General features: G+C 41.1%; 1 protein-coding gene across 2 annotated transcripts in view; it reads right to left on the minus strand.

The window, feature by feature from the left end:
- The window catches only part of pou2af1 (POU class 2 homeobox associating factor 1), a 35,360-nt gene extending 34,265 nt beyond the window's left edge, over positions 1-1,095 (minus strand). For both annotated transcript variants that reach the window (XM_032590246.1, XM_032590245.1), the window contains exon 1: positions 982-1,095. In XM_032590246.1, the coding sequence (XP_032446137.1) occupies positions 982-997 (16 nt within the window). In that variant the 5' untranslated portion in view covers positions 998-1,095. The remainder of the gene's footprint in view (positions 1-981) is intronic.
- Positions 1,096-15,276: the final 14,181 nt, after the last annotated feature.

Raw genomic sequence — 15,276 nt, forward strand, 5'->3', positions numbered from 1 at the left:
AAAAGTCAAGAAATCTAGTTCCTTCTACTGACACTTTTGATTCACATATTAAAAAAGTGACTGAAATATCCAAGAAGCTCCGAGTCAAGAAAGCTTTCAGTAGGTTATAAGTGGTTTGAGCAGACAGTGTTGTCTGTTTGAGACAATTACACTTGAGCACACACCAGCAAACAATCATTGCTGTACATGCACACCAAGTCAATCAACACAAAAGAGGAAGCTCTCCAGATGTGCAGCCTTTTACTGCGGTGGGGGCCTCACATTGCATTTTGCATATCAAGATTACAGCTCAATGGCAACACACAGCCAGCTTTAAAAAGATACCCTTCCTCTTTCCAAAAGGGCGGCACGCAACAGCTTCGGCACTGGTCCCAACACAGTTCCACAACAGGAAAAGATGTCTTTCTTTTTTCCCCATCACAATCACTAGCATTGTGCATATATATGTTTGTGTGTGAATGTGAATGTGGTACAAGACTTTGGACGGTATCCACCTGCAGGATGGAATGGACATGCCTTTTAAATTCGAACCATTTGTATTGATAAGAAAGCATGGGTCATAATCATAACATTTCTCTGATCCAAACACCAAAACTCTGAATTGTGGTTGTGTCAAACCACATTGGTTGGTGTAACAACGTCAATGTCTAACAGATAAGCCCAGTCAGAAGAATATGGGTTAGAAATATCGAAACCACGAACTAAAAAAATGCTTCTGCGTTGCTTAGCAAGGTACCTTGTAACAAACTTAAACAATGTCTCAAAAATGACCAAAAGCTACAAAAATTTGGATGAATGATATTAGAAGATTTACACTTTCTATGACACTCTTATTCTCTCATTGTCTGAGTACACAAAGTTCAACATTTTTAAAGAAGTACAACAAAAAGATTCTACTGTGCTCAGCTGTCAATGAAGAAGTGTCTATGACAAATTAATGGACATTACAAAGGCAAAGCAGAAACAGATTGGTGTACTTACATTTTTCCCAGTGCATACTCTTTACCTGGCCAAAATATCAAACAGTTAAACTGAAGAAAATCAAAGTGGCGGGATGACTGACGTGCTTTATAACAGCCTGTATCTGGCTAACAACCCCCAGGGACTTTGCAGCTTCTCTAACCGCAGGTCTCCCCCTTGTACCAAGTTTCAGTCTTCATGCAGTTCAAGCTGACAAAAAAAACCTACAGATCAGAAGTGTTAATGGAGAAACAGAGCTAAAGAAAAAAATGCATGGTTTAGAAATGTTAAAAAATAATGTGACAGTGAATGAATAATTGAATGAAACAGCCTTTATACAAATATTCTTTTACATACATCCTTCCACTGGTTGTCTAATCTTGGCAAGTTGGCAGAATTTCAGTTTCCCCAAGATGGGCTTTTGAAAAATAGCAAAAAAATAGAAATTAAAAATTAAAGATGTTAATGAATGCAAACAGAACACAGTTCCAGACCTAGTGTTATGACTGATGTCTGTGTTAGTCAGCAGAGAAAAAAGCATCACCAGTGTCTATTGACCATAAAATGCTCAATAGTAAAATGGTAAATGGATTGTACTTGTATAGTGCATTATCAAGTCCATAGGATCCTAAAGAGCTTCACACTAGATTCAGTTATTTGCCCATTCACACACACACTAATATGCTGATATACTGGACAACAGCCACAGTCTGACAAAGAAGAGGCTGCCTTTCATAGGGACCACCGGGACCTGTCAGGAACCTGTGTGCGTGTGTGTGTGTGAGTAACACATCTTTTCTAGCGAGGATCTTGGTGAGGAGCCAGGGCAGTCAACACAGGTGGAGATCATCAGCCTCATCAGGGGTTGGGAATAAAGGAGCTGCAGATTCTTCAATCAGTGCTGGAGGATTAACGCTACCGGTAGTCTCTCTCGCTCTCGTTGTCTGCTAGTTTTAGCTTATGTTTAGTCTCTCGAGCTTTGCTATCAGAGTTTCATATCCTTGTGTTGCTGTCTTCAGGTTTCATCAAGGAGATTTCCAAGAAGGAGTTGTCCATCTGTTTTCACCTTCCAAGTCTCTCACCTGCGAAGAATCTGCCTGCCTGCTCTGCCCATTCCCAGCCATCATTTAACTCCATCTGGACCTTTGGCTCACATTACCCTCACCAAACTCCACACGGGTTTCAGGACAACCTTCCCCCCACAGTTCACCAGAACTGTCATACGAGTAAGCAGTTCCTATTGCATCTAGATCAACTCACCTCTGACCACCAATAACATAGCTCTGTTCCAGGTACTGCCGTTGTGGATCACTCCCATTATCCAGAGACGCTACGTGGACCTGTCATTGTGTTTGATCTTTTGTTAATAAATCCCTTTTCCTAGACTTGGACTTGTTGAGTCTGCATGTGGGTCAAAAGATTAGAGTCGATCATGTCACCACCAGCAGACTTGTGTCTTGCCCAAGGACATAGACAGACAGACATAATAAATGCGCAAATTTATTATGCCAATAAAAATTACAAAAATACATTTGCTTAATGGAAACATGCCAATTTTGACAAAAAAAACAAACATGTTTTTTGATTTTAAAAAAGTGTTTTTTTGTGCTGGGATAGGTGGTTTTCTGACTGTACCGAAAATAATTTCACAAAACTGCAATGGAAACACTTTTTTGCATCACATGAGTTGTGATCAGCAACTGGATGTTACTACTGGGGGAAAACACAAAGAAGAAGATGACAGGAAATGTGGTGCAGAATGTTTTAAGTTAATTATTGCTAGAACACACATTTTCATGTGTGATTTTAATTGTGTTATTTAATAGAAACACCACAATTGCAAAATTTTATATTTTTGACATTACCACAATATCAGCAAAGTTTTGCTTATATTTGTAATGGACACACAGCTATTGTCTATCTTTGAGCACTATTAGACTCTTTATCTAAGAGATGTATAGTCAACATTGGGTGGTTTTAGAGGTATGCGCTGAAACTTCACGCAAAAGACTAAGTCTGATAAATATGCTTAATATGTTAACATATGATTAGCATTCTGTTCACCAAAGGGGTGAGGAACCCTATGACTCTCTATGCCTTTCCTACCAAAGTTTGCAGTATTCCTGTCAGAAAAACTACTGTTGCAGTCTCAAGATGTGAAGTATGAACCAGGACGCTCGCATTAGTGCTCAGATAAACGCTGGTGGGAATTGATGGAGTTCTTCATACAAGCTTCACCTCAGAAGGTGACTCTAATGACTCAGAAGAAAGATAGAGGGCTCAGGACTTTGTGGACTGGCACCAACACTGGTAGATCCAAAGAGCTAGTGGTGGACGCAGACCCAACTCATAGACACCGGTGAATATCTTGGGAGTGGACATCAAAAAAGTGGACTCTTCTAAAAATTGGGTGTAGTCTGCTGTCACTCTAAAAATAAAGGCACAATATTTTCCTGAAGTAGCTTTATGAATATTCAGTACAACTCCACAACATACAAACCAGGGGTCAAAAAAGGAAAAATGTTTTGTCACGTGCACCAAAATTGTACCTTCAAAAGTATTCACATGCCAAGAAAAAAAACAGATCAAGAAAATATAGTAGAAGAGGGATGTTATTAATTGTAGATCAACATTGGTGCATTGGGTGTATTAAAGGAAAGGCGCCTATTTTTCAGATTTTTTTTAGGATGTTTGAACAAATTTATTTTCAGTTATAAAAGCAGGATTGGGTCACTTTCTTTCAAAACAGTTGATATATCTAGCAAAGTTTAATAAATTAAATAAAACTTGGTGAAGCAGAGTTACCTTTTCAGTAGTTGTCTGGATATATGTGTTCAGACTTGTTATAAAAGTTTGGTTGTAAAAAGTGTCGAACTAAACATCATCTATTGTAAGAAAAGTATGTCAATAAAAATTTGCCCCTACTTAAACAAAAAGGTTTAATAAACCAATTTGTATCATTCTAGAGCTGTATTTAGGGGCCACAAATGGTCCCCGGACCACATTTTGGACACCCCTAACACACACGCTCCAGAACTCATCCTGACAAACATGCTGCTGAAAACCTTACAAGGAAACTCAGAAGAGCTTCAAAGTGAACATTTCTGGTGAATCGTGATATACTTTAGAAAAATCTGGATCATTCCTCTCCTCACTCCATTTTTACTTCATCTATTTTATCCAACGTTTCAGCAAGCATGACATAATAAACTCTGCTTAAGGAGGTGAGGTGTTTTATTTTTGGCTTTATCAGGGATCATGTTTGGAGATGTCCTGCAGTATTTGTGTTTCACAACCATGTAGAGTTTCACATCCCAAGAGAAGAAATCGGTACTTCTGATACTAAAGCAAAGAGAAACAACCTGCTTATATATGTCAGGGCTTGTCGAGGAATCACTTTCAGCATAATTTTGAAATGAATCTTCATCCCTGTTTTCACTTTCAGGGAGGAGCAAACCAAAAAAAAGTGATGGTAAGTTGTAAGAGCCGGATCTTTCTGGCTCCAAGATCAGGCTCAGGCATCTTTCCAGCACTGACCTGTTTAGGCATGACAGCAGTAAATTGGCCCAGCTTGCAGTGTTTGTGTAGTATGTAAGAAGTTCCTGATAAGAAATAATAACCTTTAATGACCCTTTCTAGAAATGCAGTGCTGAGTAAACATTAACGTGGTGTTTACGGAGCATAAGCTGATTAGAAGACCAATGTATCTCAGGATGACTCTGTCCTTAAGATACAAACTTAAAGGAGGCTTTATCGAGCCCTCATCAATGTCTCACTGATTATTCCAATAATAAAGCTTTACACCAGACTAAAAGCTACGTGAGTCAGAGACAATGTAACTTACTCCTTATATGTTCTCTGCGTTTACAATGTAATGATTCATCAAAGGAGAATTGGAGTAGGTGTGGGTGAGTGAGATTTATTTTTTCTGTTCTTCCACCACATTTTTTATTAGATCTGCCTTGCACAGTCACTCCTGATCATAAGACTTGTTCACAGTGAATTTTATTTAGATTTAATATGTCAGCCCAACATAAGGTAGGGCAGAGAAAGTATAGAGAACCTTCGGAAGTCTTCGTCAACAAAGGAAAAGGCTTCAGCTTCATCAGACTGGAGTCACGGGTGCAGAAATGGAAATATTAAGTTTCTTTTATGAATGGACCTCTAAAAAATGTGCTGTGCTTTTGTATCAAGCACCCTCTACACCAATTCCCCTTCATCAAATTACATGAAATCAGTTAGCTTCCACATTCCTCACATTTAGTCAGTAGAATCCAGCTATGTGCAGTTAAACACTCAAAAATCAATGTCAATAAAAAAACAAACAAAAAGTCCCATTTCATCTCACAGAGCTCTGTTCAGTCTGCCTTCTAAAGAAGGAAAGATTGTGAAATAAGTGTAAACCTGCCAATACATGGGCATCAAGATAAACTGAAAAGGCAGGCAAGGAGAACAAGAATCACAGAAGCAGTCAAGACGATTATTTCCACCAACCGCCCGACATCTGCGTCATTCTCTTCTATAGATAGGCTGCTATGCTTTGCTTCGTCCACAAGCTCTGGGCTCTCAGCTGTTGAGAAACAATTGTTTCCTTTCAGCATGGACTTTGTTGATGTTTTAAATTTTACCCAATTGTTAACGTTTTGCTGTGACATATGTAATGCAGACAACGAGACGCTTACCAGAGATTGCATGTGCTGTGAATAACCATCCTGTACTGTGAAGAGAGAAGTGCCAATTCAAACGATGCGACTGTTAATGTTAATTCAATATGTGGAAGCATGACCAACACAGACTGAACAATTTTGTTCATTTCCTCCGCTGCCATTGCTAAAACTACAGGCAGACTACAATTCTAAAACAGAGCAGAAAATTGACATCATTGTTCACTACTTCTACTTCTGTTTGCTGATTGGCTCGGTAGAAAAATTACCTAGAACTATCCAAGTCAAGGGGAACCCAGATTGAGCTGGAAGCAAGATTTTTTTTCCAAGCTGAATTGCACAAAAAGGCAATGACCAGGCTCCCCGACAGTAAGAATGACCTTTTACCAATTCATTCTCTCTGTCAAGTTCCACATCTCACCTGTCTGCTTCTGCTCTCCAAAGCTTTTTGGAGAGCTGAATCTGAAGAACCTCCTGTGCACATTTCCTCAATCATCTCATCATTTTAATAAAAATTTCTGACTATTGCTTCTGTCTCCTAAGAGCGTTTGCATGTATGTCAAACATTGAATTATGACACCAGAGCCAATGAAGCCTATGAGAAGTGGGCAAAAGCTTGCCAGGGGGCTTGTGACGAGAAGAACAAAATTATACAATTTTCATCACACAAGGGCTCGCAGCTGTGACAATGAGTACCGATTTCGACAGATCTGGTTGCCCATACAACCAGCTATTTTTGTTTTGGGTGACAAAAATAGCTTCATCTTGTTCTCAGCCTCTTGTCGTCCATCCCTGTGTGGTCTGATGAATGTTTGCCCGTCCATTGCATGTGAAACTATTGTTAGGTTAGAATTTTGTGGGTGTGTTTGTTCATACATCCACAGTCTCTCCCGTGAACAGGACTCTTCTCCTTTTACAGCAAATAACTGAACTTTCCTCAACTTGCAGGACCCGTTTTTTTTTTTTTTTACAAATTGTGTCATCATCTAAGAGTTACGATTTGGCTTTCTGTCATCCTTGCATGTCACATTAAGAATTTGCTCAAACACAAACCCCACCTGTCAGGGTGCAGGGGGATGAGAGAAGGAGATAATTCAAGCTTTCCTTGGAAGACACCATTTGATAAATGAGTCAGAAAAACAATCTCCCTTTTCACTCTACCATCTCAGAGCAAGCCTTGCAGCATGCTCTCAGATGCATGCTGCAAGGCTTCTTGCCACATGACTCATTACCTTGAACCAATTTTGAACAATTAATTGGCTCTAGAACAACAGTCTAAAGAGTACTGACAGATGTTAGTTCCTGTTTTTACTAAATCTTGGCTTTCCCTTTTTGTCAGGTGCAAGCTGCCACAGCAAGTTCAGGTATGAAGGAAGTGCTCTGGGGGAAATTCCCCAAAACAATTTTTCCCAACTAGTGCAGATTATTAAAACAGATATAGCTGGAGATGCTTGATCTTTTCTGAGTCAAAAAAGAAACAGCTAAACGGTGTAATAAGAGACAGCATTTATAAAGTGTGAATAGCTATTAAATTGTAGGGTGTACATATTGTATTACAGAACTTGTTTTACAAAAAGCAAAAAGGGAGACAGCACAGTTCCCTGGGAAGCTCCGATGTTACATATTAGGGTCTGATTTGCAGCTCTGTAATCTCACATACTGAGGTCTGGCTGTCAGATAGTCGATGATCCAGGTGATGAGTGATGCATCTACGTCCATTTTAGCCAGCTTCTCCCACAGTAATCCTAGCTGGACGGTGCTGAAGGCTGATGAAAAGTCAAAGAAAAGGATGCGGACAATGGTGTCAGGTCTGTCAAGGGAGGAATACGCCCTCTGCAGCAGGTGTGTAATTGCATAATCCCCTGCTAAATGGGGCTGGTGTGCAAACTGGAGAGGGTCTTGGTCTGCATCCACCTGTGACCTCAGATGTACCAGAACCAGCCTCTCCATAACCTGATAATAATGTGAGAGGTCAGAGCAATGGGTTTGTAGTCGTTCAGTGTTTTTGGAAGCATCTTCTTTGGTAGGCTACTGGAACCAAGCACAATGTTTTAAATAGTTCTGATTCTCTATGGAGCTTCAGGCTCAAGTTAAATAGGTACTGCAGGACTCCACTTAACTGACCCGAACATGTCTTTAGGACCTTGGGCCTGATATTGTCTGGACCAGGGGATTTCCCAGGGTGAAGTTGGTCCAGCTCTCTTTTCACCTGGTCAGCAATAATCGTTCAACTACAAGCAGATAATGTGTGGGAAGAGGGGCTGTAACTAGGAACCGGGGAGTCAAACTGGTTAAAGAACTGGTTCAACTCATTTGCCCATTTGAGATCCCCCCCAGCAGGGCAGTTAGCTTTCCTTTTCAGTCCTGTGATCTGTCTCATCCCAGGCCAAACCTCTCTAGCATTGTTATTTTTTAATTTTTCTTCCAGCTTTCTCTTATACACAGCTCTGTCTTCACACAGTTTGTTTCAGCTGTTTATGTATGATTTTGAGTTCTGACCGATCACCAGACTTAAAGCCTCTATTAAGAAGATTTTTAATGCATGCTTTAAGTAGTTTTTTGTCTGTTTTTTAATAAAGGTGAAAAATGTATTTTATAACATATTCAGCTACATACAATCAAATTTTCAATTTTCCTGTCTCTCCTGATGAAAAGCTTCCCCACATATTAATGCTGCCATTGCCATTTTCACTGTTGGGATGATTCTTAGAGGTCATGTGGTTTCTGTCACACACTTTTCTGCATGCAGGCCAAATAATTAAGTTGTGATCTCATTTGACTAAAGCACATATTTCCACTTGTTTGCTGTGTGCCCTATGTGGCTTGTGGCCAACTTTAAATTAGACTTTTCTTTTATTTGTACCATTCATCTAAGAAAGGCCAAATTTCAAGGCAAAAATATTTACAACATTTTTCCCATGTCCAATTTAAGTCTTAAGTCTTTGAATGGCAAGTCAAGTCAAGTCTCATGTATTTTGCTACAAGTCAGAGTCAAGCTTCACGTTTTTCACAACTGAAAAAAAGATTTTTCTCATCTGGATCTGCTCTAATTCTGCATTGATGTGAGTTAGATTTCAAACCCATAGTGAAAATGGCACAGAAACCGCATTCCTGATCCACACTATGCCCAACTGTCGTACACAATGTGACACACACACACAAACTTATATACCCACATAACTTTTTAAACTTTTTTTAAAAAATAAATTATACTAAATAATAAAGACAGAAAAGCAAAGCCTACCAGTATGAGAAGCAAGATGCTGATTCCCAGGCTTAGGTGGCTTTATCTAAGACTTCCAGAGGAGGACATGAAGCAACAATGATTGCTTCATTTCTACTCTTTGTGACAAATGTCTTGACTAGGTTTAAGTGTTTAACTCTCCCAGTCTAGTGTGATGCTGAGCGCGGAAGATGGCACGGTCTGTCAATGGAGAATCGATGGAGTATCCCATCAGCAGTTTAGTTCCCAAAACCACACACACACACACACCCACACACACACCCCCACACACACCCCACACACACACACACACACCAAAACTCTTAAAAGCACACAAGAACTGTGCAAATGCTGGTTAAAGAGCTCAGTTGGGGTTAGTGCGACCCCTCTTAGAACTGCATCAGTGTTAAAGGTCCAGTTATTCATGTTTTGCTAGCTTCACGGCATGGTCACATGTAGCTCACAGAAAGGGCGCCACACTGCTAAATAAACTAAGGAAACTGAACAATAACATTCAGGTTTAAGATGCACATGTGACCACCCCCACAAACTCACACAGGTGTGGGCTATATACACAAAAGACCATTTTTATTTTTTTTCCCACAATTTTGTTAGTAGCAAATGGGGAAAATAATAAAAAGTACAACAACTGTCATTTTTTTTTACTCTGAGGAAAATCTCAAGGTACGCATAGTGTGTTCTGCCGTACAGGTGCAGGTGCCCCTAAACACTGGAAGAAAGTAGTGGAGCTTAATTTTTTTTTTGACAGGTTATTTGTCTCGTACTATACTGTCACAACATAATGACAGTTTGAACAAATATGTAAAAAAAAAAAAATTTTTTATAAAGACATTTTTGTCTGTTTCCTTGTGTTGTAAAATGTAAGGACAATGCCTCTGGACAGTAATTTGTATAGCTTGCTACTGGCTGTCAGTTGGATTGCATTCTGGACTTTAGACTTTAGAATACCACAAAAAAGTTCCAATATTTCTTGTCACTCATATCAGATAGTGAAACTCTTGTATTCTATAGATTTATTTCCTATAGAGTAAAATATTTTTGTAATTGTGATGAGTTACAGATAATGAATATCCTAATTCAATGTCTCAGAAAATTGTAATGTTGTGAAAAAGTTCAATTTTAGATACTCAAGGTATAAACCTAATCAGCTAATTGACCCACAACCACTGCAAAGTTTTACCGCAGGAAAACAGAAGGCCTTGAGGGTAGGTGTCCTCCAACCTCCAGATGTAACTCTGCTTCAAAACAGCTGAGTCAAATAATCAGCTAACTAGCAGAGCTCTGGAGAACTTGACTGCATATTAAGGAGGTGACTCATCCATTTTGTTCAGGTGAGTTGCTCCATGGGCACATCAAAGAGCTGCAGGATCCTGGAAAATTGATGCTTGGATTTGAGGAACCGGCTCTAAATGGTCTCTCAGTCTCGAACAGTAGGCCATATAATCATGGGAAAGACTCTTTCACACCTTCCAAAAGGAGAGGAAGCCATACAATGTAACTGCTAGAGAAGCTTGTTCTTCTTCGAGTACTGTAACCACGCATAATCCCAGAAAGTTCAGTGTAATAGCCTGTGGCAGGAAAAACTGCCACAAACTCCCAAGGCCTTGGGAGGATCATCAAGCAAAATCCAGTTACACATTTGGGGAAGCTTCACGAGCAGCAGACTAAAGCTAGAGTCAGAACATCAATAACCATTATGCACAGACGAATCCTACACATTATCTACAAATGTCTTACCTGGGCAAAAGAAAAAAAGAACTGGACTGTTGCTTAGTGGTCCATAGTGTCATCATATAATTCATGAAGAAACTAGTTCAGTTTTCCTTGTGAACAAACTAAACTTCTCTCACAGTCTCTCTTGGACTTTAAACATTAAAGTTTGTGAAAGTAGAATTAGAAAACAGTTCAACTGTCTTTGTTTGCTATGCTGACTCTCAAACCTTTGCCAGCAGATCATAGGTTTCTCTATCTGTATTTGAATACACCTCTATGCTTATCTAACTGAGACCTAGCAGAGATTTTTGTCCCCAGTGTTCTATGTTCAACCATAGCTGTATAAACAACTACTTTACTGTTCCAAGGACGGTGGTGGAAGATATGGACACTGTAAAGTCCTCTGTATGGCAAGCTACTGATTAAATATGAAATTAGCTGTCTGACAGCAAAGGTTTAGCTCAAAACTGGGTCATGAACAGGATGACAATGCTAAACACAGCAAATCTATAACAGCATGGCTAAAAAAAAAGAGAACAAAAAAGTTACAACGGCCCAGTCAAAGTTTAGACCTCCGTCACACTGAAATGTGAGACAGAGTACTGTACTATTTCTAAACTCAATTGAATTGAGTTGTCAAAAACTGAACAACACTGATAGGGGTTAATATCCAGTGCCTTTAAAAGAAGCAAAGAATGAAGAATGCACAGAAACACGTCAATCTCTTAATTATTCTCTGTTTGCTATTTTAACTAATTATTCTAGAATTGAATCAGCTGCATTGACCTGAAATTATTCACACTCTGGCTAAAGTTTAAAACCAAGCCTAGGCGGGTTTGGAAGGAAGCACCTGCATGTCCGTCAAGGTTCACTGACCAGCAACGACATAAAACCACAAGCAGAAACTACAACACGTCTGCATGTTGCACTACCTAAATGAAAAATTCTCTGGGTGCAAATATTTTGATTTTTCATTTGTTGGTATATTTAGAAGCTGTTGCTGACAACCAGTTGGCCAGTGACAGACAGCTGAGACTATTTGTCTTCTCCAGTTATCACAAGGAAGAAAGCAGCCATCTGCAGTACCAGAGTGGTACAAAACACAACAGACTATGCGTTGCACTTTGGTCCTCCTACACAGGGGCGCCACCAGGAATCTTGGGCCCCACGACAAAAAATTAAATTGGGCCCCCCTGCGCATCTGCAATTTCTTGAGTCTATTTGACTTATAAAAGGCTATAAAAGGCTTAGAACTGTCTTGCTATCTTTGGTCCAAGACTGATACTAGCATAATATTTACTGCTAGTGAATTTTACATGCAACAGTGTGCATGCTGTATGCAAATAGGTTGCTTAATTTTTTAAAATTAGTTTTAGCTTACTGAAAGGTCTCTCTCCACCAGCAACAGTCATAGGCAACATGCAAAATATAAATAAGGTAATCCAGACTATGTAGGTTCATTTCATTCAAACTGCAGTATATATTTTTAATATTACATATTACAAATATTGAATGTCACCATGTTGTGACAGTTTGTTATGAGACAGATAATCTGTGAAAAGATCAATCTCCTCGTCACCGAGTTACTATTGCTAGATAAAGTAATGCAACGTTCCGACCAAAAACAATCAATCAGAACCAGGAGGAGGGTCTTAGCGTTGTCAATCACCCTCGCTCGCTGCTGTACTAATGGCAGAGAAACAACTTATCATTACAAGAAAACTGTTTATCTGCCATCATTTGTAGCTATGCTAACTAGACTAAGCATTCCAAGAGCAAGGGGGAGGGAAGATGAGCAGCCACATGAGATTGTGACTGACAGCGCTAAAACCCACCTCCTGCCTCTGATTTTTTGTTTGTAGATAGTACTGGGAGAAGACAGAGGAAATAAATGTTTCACAGATTATCTCTCATACCATACTTTCACAACACAATGACAGTTTTAACAAATATGTAAAAAAAAAAATGTTTTTATAAAAGTTACATACTGCAGCTTTAATTTCATTTAGGAGAGGACGGGTCAGGAGGGATGTGGGAACAGACAACTTTAGCAAGTTAAGGTAAAACTGTCTGGAGTGTGTTATTGTGTATTATTGTTTTGGTTGTGTAATTGTAAAACGAGCAAAGACAGAAAAATTCCTATTGATTTCCTGGAATGATGCTAAGGAGCTTGTCACTGAACACAATGTTACTCACCTTTTTCACTGGGACAGGGGTTAAAGGTTATGCTGGTATCAGGGATAGAGCTGCTGCTGACTGACTCATCTGTTGTTAAGTGTGGTAAAAGGTACAGGGACAAGTTAGATATACGAATATGTTGGTCACTTTTATTTCCTTAATTCATTAAATGTGTGATGTTTGCATTGTACTCTGTGCTTTTTGGTTGAGCCAATCCATGACACGTCCCTCATTTCCGTTATTCCTCGCACCTGTGTTGCTTCCTGATTGTCTCCCTTCTTAAGCCTCTCTCAGTCACAACCACACTGCCAGATTATCAAACGCTTTCAGCAAGTAGTTTTCCAGCACTTCTTCCTCGCCCTCATAGTTACTACCACGCTTTGTTCCTCAGATCTGCCCCTTTTGCCTTGCCCTTGTCGGACTGTTACTGATCCCCTATCTGGATCTCGACCCACGCCTGTTTCAGTTACACCGCTCTCGCCCACTCCCACGGACTCTGCTCTCAGCCCCGATCGTGTATGACCTCGGCCTGTCTGACTAAGAACTCGGATCTGGATTTGGTTCTTCTGCTGCTTCATAGGTTGGTGCGCTGCCCTGCATCAGCACTTCCCCTCCCCAGGCACTTCCTCCCGAGCCGTGCATCAGCGCGGCATCTGCTCTCGTCCTTTTCCCTCAGCCGATCACTACTGTAACTGATCGCCAAGCCAGGTTAGTGTTCCCTTCACACACACTAACAGATCCCTTCGTTGCTATTTCTCCGCCCCCCTTTCGCAGTGCTGCAGCTGACGATCCTGTGTGCCCGGTTTTAGCTGCCTTTTAATAAATATCTGAGTTTACTGCTCACTCCTGTGTCGTGGCTGATTTTCTGGGTCCCTCTAGTGAATCATTACAGTATAATCTGGCCACTATGGACCCATCACATGCACAGGAATGGCGCACCGCTGTAGAAAAATCCATTACCAAATTGGAGGCTAATATGCAGGAAATGATGTCTATGCTCTCCAAGTTGACAGGCCCCACAGCACCTCCCAGTGCCTCGGCTGCCCCACGACCAGCTCCTCCTCAGCTGGTGCAGTCACCTCTTCCCCAGGAGCCCCGCCTGTCCCCTCCTGAGGTTTTTTGTGGTGAGCCTAGCCAATGTCGCCCCTTTATTACCAAGTGTGAGATTCATTTTGAGCTTCAGCCCAGCTCTTTTCCCTCCGAGCAAGCTAAGGTCGCTTACATAATTTCTCTGTTATCTGGCAAGGCTAAGATTTGGGGTACAGCTGAATGGCAGAAAGACTTGCTCATCTGTTACAGTTTTGTTGACTTCTCCAAAGAACTAACACGTGTTTTTGATCCCTGCCTCCCTGAGAGAGAGGCAGCTCAAGGGCTCTGGAGAATCAAACAGGGCAAGAGACGTATTAATAAATATATCATTGACTTTCATACCCTTTCTGCTGACAGTGATTGGAATGATGAAGCCTTGTGTGACGCCTTTTATCAAGGTCTGAGTGAAAGTATTAAAGACGAACTCTCAACTCGTGACCCCCCTAAGGATTTGGCTGACCTAGAAACCATGGCATCCTGGATTGACCAGCGAATGCATGAAAGAAGGCTAGAGAAGGCTTCTGACCGACTATACCTGACTATATCCTTGGGAGTCCCCTCCAGGCTCACAATGGCTAACCTTTGCCCAAACCACCTTCTCTCCCCCCCAGGACCAACCAGAACCAATGCAGATTGGTCGCTCCAGGCTGACACCCGAGGAGAGGGAGTGCAGGCTCAAGAAGGGCCTGTGTTTCTACTGCGGCATTGAGGACCATCAACTCCGCCAATGCCCCTCCAAGAGGTTAGTTCCTTCAGTCTGTAGTGCTCCACTTAAACAACACACAACAACCAAATCTTCATTAATTACCATTAATGCTCAGATTTCTATGCATGGTCGCTTCCACTCGCTAGTGACTTTTGTTGATTCTGGAGCTAACACTGAATTTATGGATGCTAAGCTAGCCCGCTCACTCCATTTGAAATTAAAAGAAAGTACTCGGAAGACTGAGGTCCAGGCTATTCACGGTCATGTTTTACACCAGGTCAAACTGGAGACAGAGTCAGTCCGACTGATCGTGGGAGGGAATCATCAGGAATCCATCTCTTTTCTGATCATCAACTTGCCTAACATCCCTGTAATTCTTGGTGCCACCTGGTTGAGACTTCACAACCCACATATTGACTGGGTCTATGGTCTGGTCCTCAGATGGAGCACCCATTGCCTGTCCACCTGTCTTCAAGCTGCCAATCTTCCTGGGCCAGTCCCCCAGGCTCCCCCAATTCAGGACCCTGACCTTTCAGGGATCCCCAAGGACTACCATGACCTCAAGGAGGTTTTCAGTAAACATCGTGCCACCTCTCTGCCACCACACCGCCCCTATGATTGTGCCATCAACCTGCTTCCTGGCACCTGCGCACCCAAGGGTCGTCTATTTCCACTTTCAGTCCCTGAAGACCGAGCCATGCGAGACTACATAAAGGAGGCCC

This window comes from Xiphophorus hellerii, chromosome 18 (assembly GCF_003331165.1).
Source record: "Xiphophorus hellerii strain 12219 chromosome 18, Xiphophorus_hellerii-4.1, whole genome shotgun sequence".
NCBI lineage: Eukaryota > Metazoa > Chordata > Actinopteri > Cyprinodontiformes > Poeciliidae > Xiphophorus > Xiphophorus hellerii.